Source organism: Aspergillus heteromorphus, assembly GCF_003184545.1.
Source record: "Aspergillus heteromorphus CBS 117.55 chromosome Unknown BO70scaffold_32, whole genome shotgun sequence".
Classification (NCBI taxonomy): domain Eukaryota; kingdom Fungi; phylum Ascomycota; class Eurotiomycetes; order Eurotiales; family Aspergillaceae; genus Aspergillus; species Aspergillus heteromorphus.
In genome coordinates, this window is record NW_020290437.1 from 1 (window position 1) to 14,121 (window position 14,121).

Genomic DNA, 14,121 nt, shown 5'->3' on the forward strand with positions numbered 1-14,121 from the left:
AACACGAATATTAATGTCAACGTGTCTCGCCTACAGCTCCCGTTCTGACATCCGGTGGCAGTGGCAGTCAGAATCCGACATCGACATCGACATCATACACGGCCGTGACTAGAAAGCCGACAAATGGAAGTACGGATAACTCTACGACAGGGCAGGTGCAGGCGTATTCTGCCCTGTCGGTGCCGGCGCTGGCACATGTTTATGGGCATGGACATGTACCCGCCGAGCACAGAGATAGGAGACGGAGTCGGTCGATGATTTGGTTTAGATATTGGATAGATGGGTAAGGGTTGCAGTTGGAGTTGGATTGGTGTATAGGTAGCGTATTCCTTTTTTTCCCCTTGATCCTGCTCTTATTAGATACACATGGAACTGCTGTATATGGTATCCTTTCAGCCAGTCATTATTATTTCTTATGGATAAATTGACATATGCAAGAAATAAACCAATGTACACTGCTTCTCCAACACCTTCAAGCTCAATCATCATGAGGGGAATGATTACTTCCGATCCGGCCAAGCATCATACAACCCCTCGGACACGGTAACATTCTCGAACGTCGCCTCCCCGACGCCATTATGCACGAAGCGAATCTCCGTCGAATTGGCATACCATGACCTGTACACACAAAGACACCGTTAGCGTAAACCCAACGACCCTCATTAAAAACCATCCTTGCTGAGGGAGAACCACAGCCCAACATAAGGGAAACGATAAACCGTACCTAACCCACGTACTCAACGCAAACCTTCCATTGGCATAAACCTCTAGAATCGAATTATCCACCACGATTGTCAAATCGAGACTCTCGAGAACGTCCTCCCCATCCTTCTGGAGATCAAACAACCGCAACTTCCCCGCTTCAGTAGCGCTATCGATCCCCTCCGTGGTGCGGGAAGCAGCGCTGGTCTTACTCCTGTCCACAACGATTGACTCGTTAGAAAACTGGTAGTATATACTCGTGTGTTCCTCGTCAGATGACAAGATCTGGAAACCAGATTGCAGGGCAGAGTCCCTAGCGGACGAGGGGAAGGAGATGCGGGCGGAGAGGACAAAGAATTTGCTTTCCGGGGAGCGGGAGAAGGGGGTCACTCCTGCAGAGGTGAGTGTTCTGTCTCGTTCGGTGGATGTAGACCCCGACCCCGAGAAGAGCTTGGATTTGGTTTCGCGGGCGATGGAGATGCCCAGGGTGCGGAGGGTCACGGTCCCGGAGGCAGCGTCGGTGCTGGACACGCGCCAGGAGGTTTCTGCTTCGCGCGAAAGGGCATTGTCGACTACGTTGTCGATCGCCAGGACGGTCAGTTCGCGGGGGAGGAGTAAGGAGCCGGTCCAGTTCTGCTGATCGGTCGGGAATGCCTCCGCTTGCTGGTAGAGGTCGCCGGTGAGCCAGACGAAGGAGATGAAGCGGTCAGGGGCGCCGCTGTCTGTCGAGGGCTGGGAAGAAGACGGCAGGACCTTCCCGGAGGCAGCGTAGGACGAGAACCCCCAGTCGAGGAAGCCGGCCATGGACGGGGTGAAAGTGACCGAGTCAGAGTCAGTCATGGACACGTTCCCCGCAACCCACAGCTGGTCGTGGATACTGGTCACCTGCGGGATAATGGGCAGGTCGGAGCCCTCGGTGCCGAGGGTGCCGAAGATCTCGCCGGAGGGGTTATAGCCCTCCGCGTCGAGGGCGAAGACGTTGCCGGTCTCGAAGTTAAACCCCCATCTGCCGGCCCAGGTGCCGTTGCCCCAGGTGGAGTTGGTGGGTTCGGACCACCACTGTCCCAGATACTCCCAGTACTGGAAGTCAGGGTCGTGCTGGCGGTAGAGGAACTGAGTGGGGCCGGCGTTGTGGATGCCGCCGGAGATGACGGTGTACCAGGGGGCGGTGGAGAGGTTGGTCGGGCCGGAGGGGAGGATGGCATCCAGATGGGGGGACTGGAAGACGTAGGGGTCGCGGAAGGCGGTTACGTTGGCGGCGAAGGGCGGGGAGGGGATGACGGGGCCCTGGGGGAGTTTGGTGAAGTTGCGGCCGGCGGAGGAGGCATTCGTGACGGCGAGGGACTGGGTCTCGCTGCCGCGGGTGTAGGGGATGGACCAGTGGATGGGGAGGTAGGAGACGGAGGTGTACAGGAGGGTCGGGAGGCCGTCGATGCCCTCGGGGATGACGGAGCCGTCGAAGACCCCCACAGGGTCGTTTTTGCCGCCGGGCACAATGGCCTGGCTGCCGTTAGGGTTCAGGTCCTGGTACATGGCCAGGTCGGCGGTGGTGGCGCCCGCGATGCCAGCCCCGTTGTACAGCCAGCCGACGTGGAAGAGGCCCGTCGAGGGGTCGGTGTAGTGCATGCAGGGGTCGCCGATTTGGCCGGTCGGCGGGAGGATGTGCGCGCGGGGTCGCCAGGTGTCGAAGAGGGAGTTGTTGGGGAGGGTGGTGAGGTTGGGAGGGGCCACGTTGTAGTTGGGGATGGTGGACGGGATGGTGGAGCGTGAGGATGATGATGATGGCACCGACAGAGGGGTTGAGGCGGCGGCGCTGTGGGCGACCATCGCCATGGCGGCCGCGGAGAGTTTCATGACGTGGAGGGACCGTAGGAGGTAAGTCGCTACGCGGTCGATTCCCTTCCCCTCGTCGTGAGGGAGGGTATATGCGGGATTTTATATGCATGGATATCATTCACGAGTGCGGCTGCATGCCATGGCCCGGGGAATCGTCGCGAATTGGGGAGGAATGGTTCGGGGAAATGCAGCAGACACCCACCAGCAGACGCTCTGCTTAGGGCTCCGGACAGACACGGGGGAAAGCCCCGAGATTCCCCCGGGCGGCTGGTTTCCCCGAGAATGAGCAGCTGCCCTGCCGATCTTCCCAGATGCGATTTGTGGGGGAGGTCGATCGGCTGTTTCTTTCTTGATGGCCGTCTTGATAGAGGGGTTTTCTGCATTGAAAACAGCATGAGACCCGGGCAGTGTCCGAGACATCTGTTCGGGCAGGTGAATATAAGATCGTGGGTCTGCAACTCCATGTGTGTCTTAGGCTCATCAGGAGGTCCTTCCTCCCCTGTTCGACGGCGCCTTCCCTCTCCTGCACGAAAGAATCCCCCCCGTCCGGTGTCATTTCGGCGATGTCGATGCGGGCACTTGGCATCTGTCATGGATCCACCAGGTTGTTTCATCGAGTGCCAAGCAAGGATAGGCTCGAGAACTATACTGCTTTTTGACGATGTTTTAGTTGTGGAGTCATGTTTCGACTCGTTGTGTGATTTGATTCATGCGGGTTTTGAGGGCGACAAGGGTTTCTTATTGGGCGTACGGCATCGAGCTCCTGCTTCACTGGAGAAGCGCCTACATAGCTAGCACAAAAAGCGGGCTCAATTAGGCTAATAGAACTTGAATTGAAATTAAATTAAATTGAAACACCTGCGCAAAAAACAACAATCTGTGCGCCAACCCAATTTTTGACATTACGCCACCACCACAAGCCTGATTGGGCTCATATTCTCAGCAGTTACATTTAACTGCAGCGGCTAACTACATGGAGCTATAGAGTGCTGTGATTCCCATTCTCATACCCATCCTCACTCGCATACTCACTCCCATCATCATTACCACCCGCATTCTTCTTTCAGTGCTGCTGCCTCTGGCTACCAGTGGCAGGCAGTGCTGCAGCCGCCCCATTCAGATTCTGACCCACCTGGCACTGTTCTGGCAAGTGGGACACAGCGGCAAGTGTTTCACTATCACTCGAACCTGGTATGTCAGAATCTTCTAGAAGGGGGCGTTCCTCCCGATGTACTGCAGCAGGATCGCCTTCTGGGAACTCATTGATATCAATGTTCAAACGACCACGGCGTATACCACGGCGTATACCACGGCGTATACCACGGCGTATACCACGGCGTATACCACGGCGTATCCTAAACGCAGGCTTTAATCGCTGGGGGAAGTCTCCAATGCTAAGCTTATCTTGAAATCGCTTGCATGTATGCAAGTCATCAAACATATGCAGCACAGCGTGGCGGTTCCATTTATTATTTGGTCTGAGCTTTGAGCAATGCATAAAGTCCTGCTCAGCGAGACTGGCAAAATAGGTCATGGTCATCAGCTGGGTTGTGATATCTAATCTTAATTAGTATCATCTGCAAAAGCCTTTCACCAATTCCTCTACTTACACTGCAACCAGGCCTGACCCAGAGTAGAGCAGTCATCGATGGATATCACCTGCTGAGCCCAAGGAAAAACATCAAATACCCAGCTGAGTTCAAACTGGCTAGCTATGGCCTGGTTCACAAGAATAAAATCCATTGAGCCACGGATCTTGTGCACCTGCCGAGGTGTGAGGGTCAGAATCCAATTATTAAATTTTCTCAGCGCTAGGTCCAGGGACTTATTCTTCCAGGTACTGTATAAGTTCCGGACGCGGGTTACCGCATTCTTGTACATGTCCCGGGTAGCGGAGAGGCCTGGAAATGCCTGCTCGACTGGCCAAGTCACTCTTCTATTGTCTAATGTGGCAATAAACTGCCGCCGTGCACAAAGAGTCATCTGCTCAAATGCCTCATTGTCTGATTGCGAGATTTTGATTCGACCAGATGAGGGGATGGGAATGGCTGGCATCGGTTGATTAGATAGTATACTCTCACCGGCCTCATCGTCATCAATAAATAATAACTCTTGTGAAGACCGCCGGTATGAGTGAGAATTCCCACTTCCACTACCACTAGTCTGACTGGCGGGATTGGGCTCCCGCCCGCTGAAAGAGAAAGTCGGCACGGAGGCCTCCCGCGACCTCGCCAACAGCTGCGGCATACTGTTTGGTATGGCTGCCGGAGCAGCAGGATCTCCAGGCTGGTATAAGCTACCCGAATCCCGGCCCTGGGAGAGCGAGGAACCCTGTATATTTATATCCTGATCTGATATCTGCTGCAGAGGAGGCTGGCCCTGGGATAATAGATTCACCCAAGTCTCTGTTCTAGCAAGTTTTGCTGCCCGCTCGGAACCGGCCTCTTGGGGTGATATCCTCTTCGGGGGCTATAATAATCAGTGATATGATCCAGAGATATCCTAGAGGTACTACTTGCCCCAAGATAACAGATGCTTTCGGCATCTCTTACATGGCCTCCGGTGCGGGGGAGGTCCGAGTGAGCTGGAGGTGGGGCGGGTGCTAAGTAAGTATTAGCTAATATAATATATCTGAAATAATTATATACCTGTTGATCTCTGTTGTTGAGAATTCATAGCATCGTGCGGCCCACGCGACCGTGATAATGGCGCCATAAGAATGAAACTGCCTAGCAGGTGCTTTTACATGATAAAAGTAAAAAGAGAACAAGAAACATATCAGAGTATTCAGTAAATTTATAATGACTTGTAGCATATGAACAAACAGCCACTGTCAGAATCCACGTTTTTATCCACACTGGGGCGCGTCTATTAATACAGGTACGCGTCTATTAATACAGGTACGCGTCTGTGTCTCTCTCTCACCGCACCACGCGTCTTCTCAGTGAGTCTTTGTATTATTACTAACCCCCCCTCCCGCTGATCATATTACCTCCAACATCTGCCGGCCTCTCATATCTCTTAATTTGTTTATTTAATGACTATTAATAAACCATCTGCGGAAGCCTTTTGCAGTAATAACAACAATCTCACCCCTCGCAGAAAGGACGGCCGCCGCATTTCCAGCAGTTAGAACAGATGCTATCGCCACTGCAAGAACAAGATATATGCAATTACATAAGAGGAAGAGCCTCCTATCAGATATAATGATATAATACAAGAACAAAGACAGCTGACATAATTCTCAAATAACAGCCCTGCCCCAAGTCCCGGTTCAACTATGATATTCCCGATCTCAAGATCCATATCTTTGATCTGGGACATAAGAAGGCCAACATCGATGACTTCCCTCTTTGTATTTATCTCGTCTCCAACAAGTACGAGCAGCTGTCCTCCGACTCGAGGCCTTCGAAGCCGCCCATATCTGTGCCAACAAGTACGCCGACCCGCCGATTTTACTTTGCCCAGCCATCATCCACTAATATATATATCCAAGTACCTCGTGAAGATCGCCGGTAAGGAAGGTTTCCACCTTTATGTCTATGTACACCCCTTTTATATCATCTGTATTAACAAGATATTGTCTTGCGCTGTACTGATCATCTCCAGACCGGTATGTGTGGTGCCCTCGGTAAGCCCCAGGGTACCATTGCTGTGCGAACATTGGCCAGATCATTCTATCCGTCCGCACCCGTGACGCCAACCGTGATGCTGTCATCCAGGCTTTCCGCCGCTCCATACTTATACAAGTTCCCGGTCGCCAAGAAATCATTCCGTCCGTCCGTCCGTCCGTCTGCACCCGTGACGCCAAGCATACTGCTGCCATCGAGGCTCTCCGCCACTCCATGTACAAGTTCCCCGGTCGCCAAAAGATCATTGTCTCCGAGCACTGGGGTCTCCCTCTCGCCCGCCGCGAGGACTACGTCCAGCTCCGCCAGGAGGGCAAGCTCAAGCAGGACAGTGCCCATGTGTCAAAACCTAGTATCATTCAGTATCACGCCTACTTAGGTGTCTGGACATCTTTTTAGTCGAGTGGTCTGTTTGATCTGTCGCCATGGCACATGTTCTGTACTGGTATATTTCGATTGGGAGTATACAATATAATACCCGAGTGATCAATAATCTAAGATCACTTTCATGCTTATAGTATATTCTGCAAAAGCCCTTTACTGAATATTTTATATTATTATCAGTAGAATTAAGATAACTGCCAGACAGTCAGGAACTGCGAAAAGTTCAGTTGTTCTCTATAAAATTACACAAAATCTCGTGTACCACCTGTTCTATTATTAATTCAGTATTCATAATATTATTCTTCTGAGGTTCCTCGCCCTTGCCCAGCGCTATCAGTTCTCTATTTTGTATAACTCATCCTTTCACTGAAAATCCGGCTTCGAAATTATGATGAAACAGCTACTAGCATGTATGGTAGGTGGTGCTGTCATCCTGTCTAAGGTGTATGCACGTATGCATCACACAAACCACAACCCAACCCCCAATCCAATCCAATCCAAGAGAAGCCAAAAAGCAGAAACAAACAGAAACAGAAACATCACCCCTAATCCCACGCAAACATTTATCATTTATTTAAAAAAGGGTTAACAAAGATCTATACAGATGATTAATCTATTCTACCCCCCCGACCCCAATTTACCTACCTCAAGGTAACCAGCTCCTCAGAACTAGTGGGATGAATAGCAACACAAGAATCAAAGTCCTTCTTGGTGGCGCCCATCTTCACCGCAACGCCGAAACCTTGCAACATCTCGCCAACGCCCAGACCCAGGATATGCAGGCCGACGATCTTCTCCTCGGGCCGGCACACACCAGCTTGAACTCGGTGGGGTTCTTGGCCTTCTCCTCGGCTGGCATCACGCTGAAGTACATGTCGGTGAACTTGGTGTGGTAGATCTTGATCTGGTCGTCGCCGTAGCGCTCACGGGCCTCGGGCTCAGTGAGACCCACCGTGCCGACTTCGGGGTGCGAGAAGACGACGGTCGGGATGTTTTCGTAGGAGAGCTTCGCGGTGGAGAATTCGGGGCCGCCGAAGAGACGGCTGCCGAGTTGGCGGCCGGCGGCGATAGCGACTGGTTTTGGTTTTTGTTAGTTGGGTTGGGCTTGGGGTTGGAGGGGGAAAGAAGGGGGGAGGGGGGGCGCAGCATACCAGGAGTCAACTCGGCATGGCCAGTGACGTCGCCCAGAGCATAGACACCCTCCACGCTGGTGTTCTGGTACTCATCGACAGTGACATATCCGGCGTCGTTCAACTTCACGCCGGGGATATCCAGGTTAAGGTCCTCGACCTCGGGCAAGCGGCCAACAGCCCACAGGAGCTCATTGACCTCGATCTCGGAGCCATCGTGGGAGATCAACTTCAGCAGCTTATCCTTGCCCTTTCCATCGCGGATAAGCTGGACCTCCTTGAACCCACCATGCTTCTTGTGCAGGTGGATGCCCGTGTTCTCGTACCGGTCGGTCATGGTCTTCTGAATCATGGGATCGAACTTGCGCAGGAAGTGCTCGCCACGGATAAACATATGCGTCTCGACGCCCACGGCACCCAACACACCCGCCAGCTCGACAGCAATGTACCCGGCTCCAACGACGGCAACCTTGGGGGGCAGCTCCTCGATCTCAAAGAACCCGTCGCTCGTAATACCGTGCTCAGCGCCCTTCACGTCCGGGACACTGGGCCGACCGCCCACAGCAATCAGGATATGAGGCGCCGTGTACCGCGCCTTGGTCCCGTCCTCTAGACCCACCTCGATGACCTTGGGCTCGACAAACCGCGCCCGTCCATGCACGAGGTCGATGCCCTCGTTTCCCCAGTTGCGTTCGTAGATGCCGTTCAGCCGCTTGATCGTCGCGTCGCGCACGTCCTTGAAGAGCTTGTAGTTGATGTTCACGTCCGAGGGCACGTCGTAGCCGTAGTGCTTGGCCTCATGCAGGGTCTCGTTGACGGAGGCAAAGTTCCAGGTCATTTTCTTGGGCACGCAGCTGCATGATTGTGTTAGTGAGGGCAAGGGCGAGGGCGAGGGCGAGGGCGAGGGGGAGAGGGCTCACCCAACGTTGACGCAGGTACCGCCAGCACGACCGCTCTCCACGATCAGGGTCTTCGCGCCGTACCAGCCTGCGGCGCGACGGCCACTGCCGCTGCCCCCGCTACCGCCGCCGATGACGATGTAGTCGTATTGCTGGGTCTCGATGGGAGGCATGGTAGATGAAGTGCCGGGAATCGGGGAGGACGAGAAGTGTCTGGCGAGAGAGGAGAGGCGGGGTGCGGTGGAGGAGCGTAGAGCCAGGGCGCGAGTGCTGCTGGAGAAGGAGGGGGAGGGGGTCGCGGTAGCGAAGCCTTTGCTGACAGCAGCGATGGGGGAGAAGGATGGGGAACGGTCGAGGAAGATTGAGGCGGGAAGAAGCCGAGTCTTGAGTACCTGCGCGGGAAGAGGACGGAGCGAGGGGCACGAGAGCATGGGGAAGTTGGTGAGGGGGTGAGAGAGTGAGGGAGAGTGAGAAAGAGGTGGAGGGGCTCGAACGGCGAGAAAAGAGCTGGTCCGGTAGGTTGGCGGGGACACCGGATGCGACGGTGGGTAGGCTGCTCAACGCCAACGCCAGTCACAAGAGGATGGGTTGTTATCGGGGGAGGGGAGGGGTACAAAGTAAGATATGATGCAGTTTAGCTTGGAACCGAGTGCTTATTAGGCCATCAATATAGAATCTGACGCAATACAGAGAGAAATTGTGAAGATTCCCCGAGGATCGGAAGCTGTTACAGCCCCACGTGATGCCGTGATTGATAAGCATAGTTAGTTAACTAACTAGCCCGTATTACAAATACACCCCCCCGTTTCCAGGCTTCTAGATGTTCTTGATTATTACTACCTCCAATAATAGATTGATAATCCCAGATCGATCGTTCATACGCCAGGTCTCGACGACCCAGTCATGTTTAGATACATATTTGTATTCAGAGCGTATGCCTATGAATCCATGCATGCATGTACATAGTCCTTTATACTTCGTATATAGAGATCTTCCTGGGCAGCTGTGGTGATGGTATCGTATCGGATGAAGTTGGATAAAAAAAAAAAAAAACTCGGTACATTTCACAAAAACAATTAAGTCTGGGGGAAAAAAGAGAAGGAGATCAACTACGAAGCACTGGTGGGGTGATAATATACAACAGCAACAAACGCCCATGATCACATAACCATCTTATGGAACCATCTTACGTGCCGGATCCTCACAGCTGTCACGGACCTCGCTATCTTTGTCGAGGGCCTCTCAATTCCCTGCGCCCCTCAGCCTTGGCAGATGCCCCCAGACCCCTTCCGAGAATGCAGCACCTTCTCGTAGGCCGGCTATTCTCCCTCCCTCAAGCCACACCCCGACGGATCTCGGCGAATGAGAAAATAGACGGGTCATTGGCAGCTTGCAAGAGCGAGGGATCGATCTGCATGTCCCCGAGATCACTGGCAGATACGGGCGCACTGGCCAGCGCTTGTGAAGCAAGGGTGCTGATTCTATTAGTAATGCCCCTGCCAAACGTGCTGCTGACCTGGGGACTTTCCGGTTCGGAGCTGTCAATCTCTAAACGAGGAAGACATAATTTCCGGGCTGGATCTCTCTTTGTCTGGTCGTCCCGGAGCCGCTTCATGACATCGCGACAAAGTACCTCAAGAGCTTTCACTTTCGTGGAATGTTCCGGGTCTGCAGACCCAGGCGCAAGGATCTGGCGTAGGAGCTCTGAGCTCTGGATCCACTCTTCTTTCAGTTCCTTCCAGTGCTCGTCACCCGCCTCCAATTTACTGGTGAAATGGTCCGCCTTGAGTGTGTTGTAGAATGCATTGCGTACCTGGCGGCTCTCCTCTGGATTGATCCCAAGAATATTCTTGGCCTCCGCAATGGTCATTCGTCGTTCCAGTGTTCTCATCCTTTTTGTGACGTCCGTGCACAAGACATCAAGAGCGAGTGTCTTTACTTCCAGCTGATTGGGGTCGTGCCAGAACACCTGTTGGAGATGGTGAGACTCCTCTATCAGTCTGTTCTTGGCTTCCTGCCATCTCTCTGGCCCAGCGACGGTTTTCTTGATAAAGCCTGCTTCTTCACAGATGCGTTGGAATTCATCCCGTACTTGACGGTACATCGCACTATCGAGGTCGAGGTACTTCTTGCTCTCGTCGATGGTCGTCTCCGAAGGGAAGCGCGGAGGGCCCGGGGGATCGGCGGGCATCCCAGCCCATCCGCGAGTCCGGCGACGACGCTTCCTGCTAGCCCAACGCTCTGCGCTTTCTGTCTTAAGTTGCTCCAGCCGCTCCTTGCGCTTTGCCAGGACTTCAGGCGGCAGTTCAGGAGACTCTGACAGATTCTCGGGGGACGCTGTGGGGGCGGGCAGGGCCTTAGGCTCCTCAAATGGTCCTTCCGTCTTGTAGACTTCCTGCTGCAAGGCAAACAGCCCTTCATCCTCGGGCAAGTGGTCCGGGGTCTGGATACGCGACTGGGACTTCATCCTATTCGGCACACGCAGTAGCCAGCGGTTTTTAGCGCGCACCCGCATGAGCTCCCTCTCCTTGATTTCGAAGCCCTCCTCATTCAGTATCCGAAGCATGTCTCGCTGGCTCGTATTCTTCTCCCAAAGCTGCTTCACGCGTGCGACAAGCTGCATGTTCTTGTGCGCGGGGTTCTGTTTTGAGGGGAAGCCCCATCGTTTGAATTGCGTCTGGAAGGCCCGTTTACTGCGTGATATCGCGTTAAATATTAGACTGGTAGGAACCGATAGGAGCTGCGCATGTTTCAAGGGCGTTCGCCAGGAAGCGGCACTACCAGGAAAGCCCACTCACCTCGGTGCAAACTGGTAGATGGTCTTCATATATTCCATAATCTCCTCTAGAGCCTTCTTGTCTTTGATATACATCTGATAGCAGATGTCCCGCTTGCCGTCCCAGTCGTAGACCATGATGAAAAAAGATCGCTCAGGGCGACACTCCCTCCGAAATGGAGGTCGTGCCTCTGGGAGACAAACCCCGCGAGCTGGGGGATAGAGATTGTGCTAGGGGGAGTACGAGAAGTAGGAGTATAAGTATAAAGACACCTGTTGTCACTCCTGTGCCCCGTAGTCGAGCCGCGAGTCCGGCGTGCTGTTCTGGAACGCCGTAGTCAGCGGCCGGGGTAAGGAGAGCTGCCACGGTGCAGTGCACTACTACTTACTTGCGCAGCGCCGCAGGCGGCAGCCCGGTCATGTGATCTCCCGGCTGCTGACTTGTTTGCCGCCGCCTCGGCATCCTTGTTGCTCCGCTCCGGTAGCGAGTAAGGGCGGTCAGTGCGGTTACCTTGAGTACTGCCAAAGGCGGTGAAGGAGCAGAGAATCGAACCTGCCATAACAGGCAGCTGCCACTTGTGACCGTTCAGTAGCACGGGCGACCTCGGAGCGGTAAGCCGCGTAGGGGTCGGTTATATAAAATTATATCTTTCGTATGACTATGTATACAGGCTGGTTGAACTTGGAGCCAAAGTTTGGGTTTACGCTTGGCCCGTTTGAGACTCCGATGATGGATATGACAGACATTTGTATACTAAGGTTATGAAAAGCATATAATGACTCGCATAATATCATATACATGGGCGCAATGTCAAGGATAGAAGATCCGGTTACTGATGAAATGTTTACATGGTACCTTCCTAAAATACCAAGTACTAAGCGCAAATATGACATAAACATCACGTATCATGACTCACAGGACGACCCGACCTTTATTTTCCAAGTCCCCAGCTTTTTTCTACCTGTCCCTAGTTTTATTTGCAGACAGTTACCAGAACCTTGTGCCTCATCTCCTTTCCTCCGTTTAAGTGCTTCTCTCTCTCAAAATGGGTACTAGGCTGCAACCTGCGGTTAAGCGAGCGGCAGAAAGCGACGACGAGCTGGAAATCCAGCAAAGGAAAATTAACAATGGCCTACGCGTGGCCAAAAAGCGCCTGAAAGCACACGGATCTTTTGACACCCACTATTGGGCCAGGGCGGCAGAAGTCGAAACCATACTTCTGCAACGTACTGAGGTTGACCGGAAGATATCCTTAAGAGATTTTGTGGGGCCAGAAGCAGACTGGCAAAAGACTGAGAAAGCAAAGGCTCTCTTCGAGCAGATAAAAGCGCAAAAGACTTCGAAGAACATGTGTGAAAGGCGTAAAAAGGAGCTGGATCCCCAGTATTTGAATCGCAAGGCAAGCCTGGGCAGGCGTCTTCGATCTAGCTGGATAAAGCTGTTCACCACAAGCAAGATGGGCCTATGTATTAAGAACACAGGTGCTGGGGAGAGAGACTCAAGTAATCAGTCTAGATTCCGGAAACATATGATCGAAATCTACGGTAGTAATCGGCCGGGGGAGGAGGTTTTGTGGTGCCCTATCCTGGGCCAATATTTCGACGAAAATGCTGTGACAGCATCACATCTGTTCGCATACATGCATGGACAAGACACAATGGATGCGATTTTCGGGCCCACAAAGACACCGGAACTTTTTTCGCCCAGAAATGGGCTTCTGATCCATATCAACATCGAAAAATTCTTTGATTCTGGAAAATTCGCCATTGTCCCGGATCTACCGGAAAGGCCTATATTGGCCGAAGTTCGGGCTTGGGTTGGCCTGGAAACCCGGGAATATAAGCTCATAATACTTGATAAATCCTGGGACAAGCTAGACAAAAGGATAAGCTGCCACTATCCGATAACATATCGGGACCTGGACGGGCGGCGGTTGGCGTTCAAGACAGCCTTCCGACCAGCAGCGCGATATCTGTACTTCCATTACTGTGTACAAGTCCTCACCCGGGCGTGGCAGCAGGATAGCAGTAAGCAGGTGAACAACACAATCCGTGATGAGGTGGGGAGACACTTCTGGGGAACCCCGGGCAGGTATCTGCCCCGGAACATGCTGCTTGCTTTTGTGGAAGAATTGGGCCACGAATATGAAGAGTTGTTGGAAGGGTCGTCCAGAAAAAGGGGAGATAATGCCTTGCTGGTGGAGGTAGCCACCAAGCAGGTAAAGACCCGACAGGGAGAATTGGACAAGAAAGTCCTGGGCGATGAGTATGATGAAAGTCTGGATGGGGACAATGACGACTCGGACTCGGACTTGGATATCACCTCCTACTCGGACTAGGAAGCCACAAGCCTAACTTCTACGGGAGATTTCTATTCGCTTTTTTTTTTTTTTTTTGATGCGTGTGTTCTTGCAGGTTTTTTGAAACTTTTATCATTGCTTTAGCTCTGCGAATCGAGTGTGGAATTATTATCAGTTAATTATATTATGGTAATGGAAAACCGCTGAGGGAAAATAAGAACTCAGTCAGGGACAAATTATAGAATCTGACAGAGACTCAGGCTGAAGAATTCAGAGACTCAGTTCTCAGGGACTCGACTGCAGGGACTGAAGAGAACTGTGGACGGAGTAGACGGGTATACAGCTCCGGCAGGTTCAGAAAAAGTTGCGGAAGAATCAGGTCAGAATCAGAATAACTCTCAGCAAGAATCAGAAGACAGTAGCAGAATTATCTGATCTCTATAAAAATTCTAATTCTTGCTGAGC

The 14,121-nt window shown here is 52.6% G+C and overlaps 6 protein-coding genes across 6 annotated transcripts; 2 read left to right on the forward strand and 4 right to left on the reverse strand.

Annotated features, from left to right (window-relative positions):
- Positions 1 to 453: 453 nt before the first annotated feature.
- BO70DRAFT_343894 (glycoside hydrolase family 32 protein) lies at positions 454 to 2,529 on the reverse strand (the record flags this gene model as incomplete). The annotated part of the gene is made up of 2 exons (XM_025541437.1): positions 454 to 618; positions 725 to 2,529. The coding sequence occupies 2 exons, from the start codon at positions 2,527 to 2,529 to the stop codon at positions 501 to 503; spliced, it is 1,923 nt and encodes a 640-aa protein (XP_025395626.1). The 3' UTR covers positions 454 to 500.
- A 2,561-nt stretch (positions 2,530 to 5,090) lies between these two features.
- On the forward strand, positions 5,091 to 6,566 carry BO70DRAFT_399875 (60S ribosomal protein uL16; the record flags this gene model as incomplete). The annotated part of the gene is made up of 4 exons (XM_025546888.1): positions 5,091 to 5,117; positions 5,794 to 5,964; positions 6,035 to 6,151; positions 6,210 to 6,566. The coding sequence occupies 4 exons, from the start codon at positions 5,091 to 5,093 to the stop codon at positions 6,564 to 6,566; spliced, it is 672 nt and encodes a 223-aa protein (XP_025395627.1).
- A 289-nt stretch (positions 6,567 to 6,855) lies between these two features.
- BO70DRAFT_432325 (glutathione oxidoreductase Glr1) lies at positions 6,856 to 9,244 on the reverse strand. The gene is made up of 3 exons (XM_025548308.1): positions 8,602 to 9,244; positions 7,703 to 8,535; positions 6,856 to 7,625 (listed from the first exon to the last, which is right to left on the reverse strand). The coding sequence occupies exons 1-3, from the start codon at positions 9,009 to 9,011 to the stop codon at positions 7,276 to 7,278; spliced, it is 1,593 nt and encodes a 530-aa protein (XP_025395628.1). The 5' UTR covers positions 9,012 to 9,244; the 3' UTR covers positions 6,856 to 7,275.
- A 367-nt stretch (positions 9,245 to 9,611) lies between these two features.
- BO70DRAFT_365598 (Clr5 domain-containing protein) lies at positions 9,612 to 11,691 on the reverse strand. Its single transcript, XM_025544108.1, has 2 exons — positions 11,379 to 11,691; positions 9,612 to 11,273 (listed from the first exon to the last, which is right to left on the reverse strand). The coding sequence occupies exons 1-2, from the start codon at positions 11,492 to 11,494 to the stop codon at positions 9,914 to 9,916; spliced, it is 1,476 nt and encodes a 491-aa protein (XP_025395629.1). The 5' UTR covers positions 11,495 to 11,691; the 3' UTR covers positions 9,612 to 9,913.
- Positions 11,636 to 11,916, reverse strand: BO70DRAFT_399878 (uncharacterized protein; the record flags this gene model as incomplete). Its single annotated transcript, XM_025546889.1, has 2 exons — positions 11,636 to 11,680; positions 11,746 to 11,916. The coding sequence occupies 2 exons, from the start codon at positions 11,914 to 11,916 to the stop codon at positions 11,636 to 11,638; spliced, it is 216 nt and encodes a 71-aa protein (XP_025395630.1).
- A 427-nt stretch (positions 11,917 to 12,343) lies between these two features.
- Positions 12,344 to 13,650, forward strand: BO70DRAFT_322218 (HNH endonuclease signature motif containing protein; the record flags this gene model as incomplete). Its single annotated transcript, XM_025540544.1, has 1 exon — positions 12,344 to 13,650. A coding segment is annotated over exon 1 (1,248 nt), but the record flags the coding sequence as incomplete, so codon positions are not given.
- Positions 13,651 to 14,121: the final 471 nt, after the last annotated feature.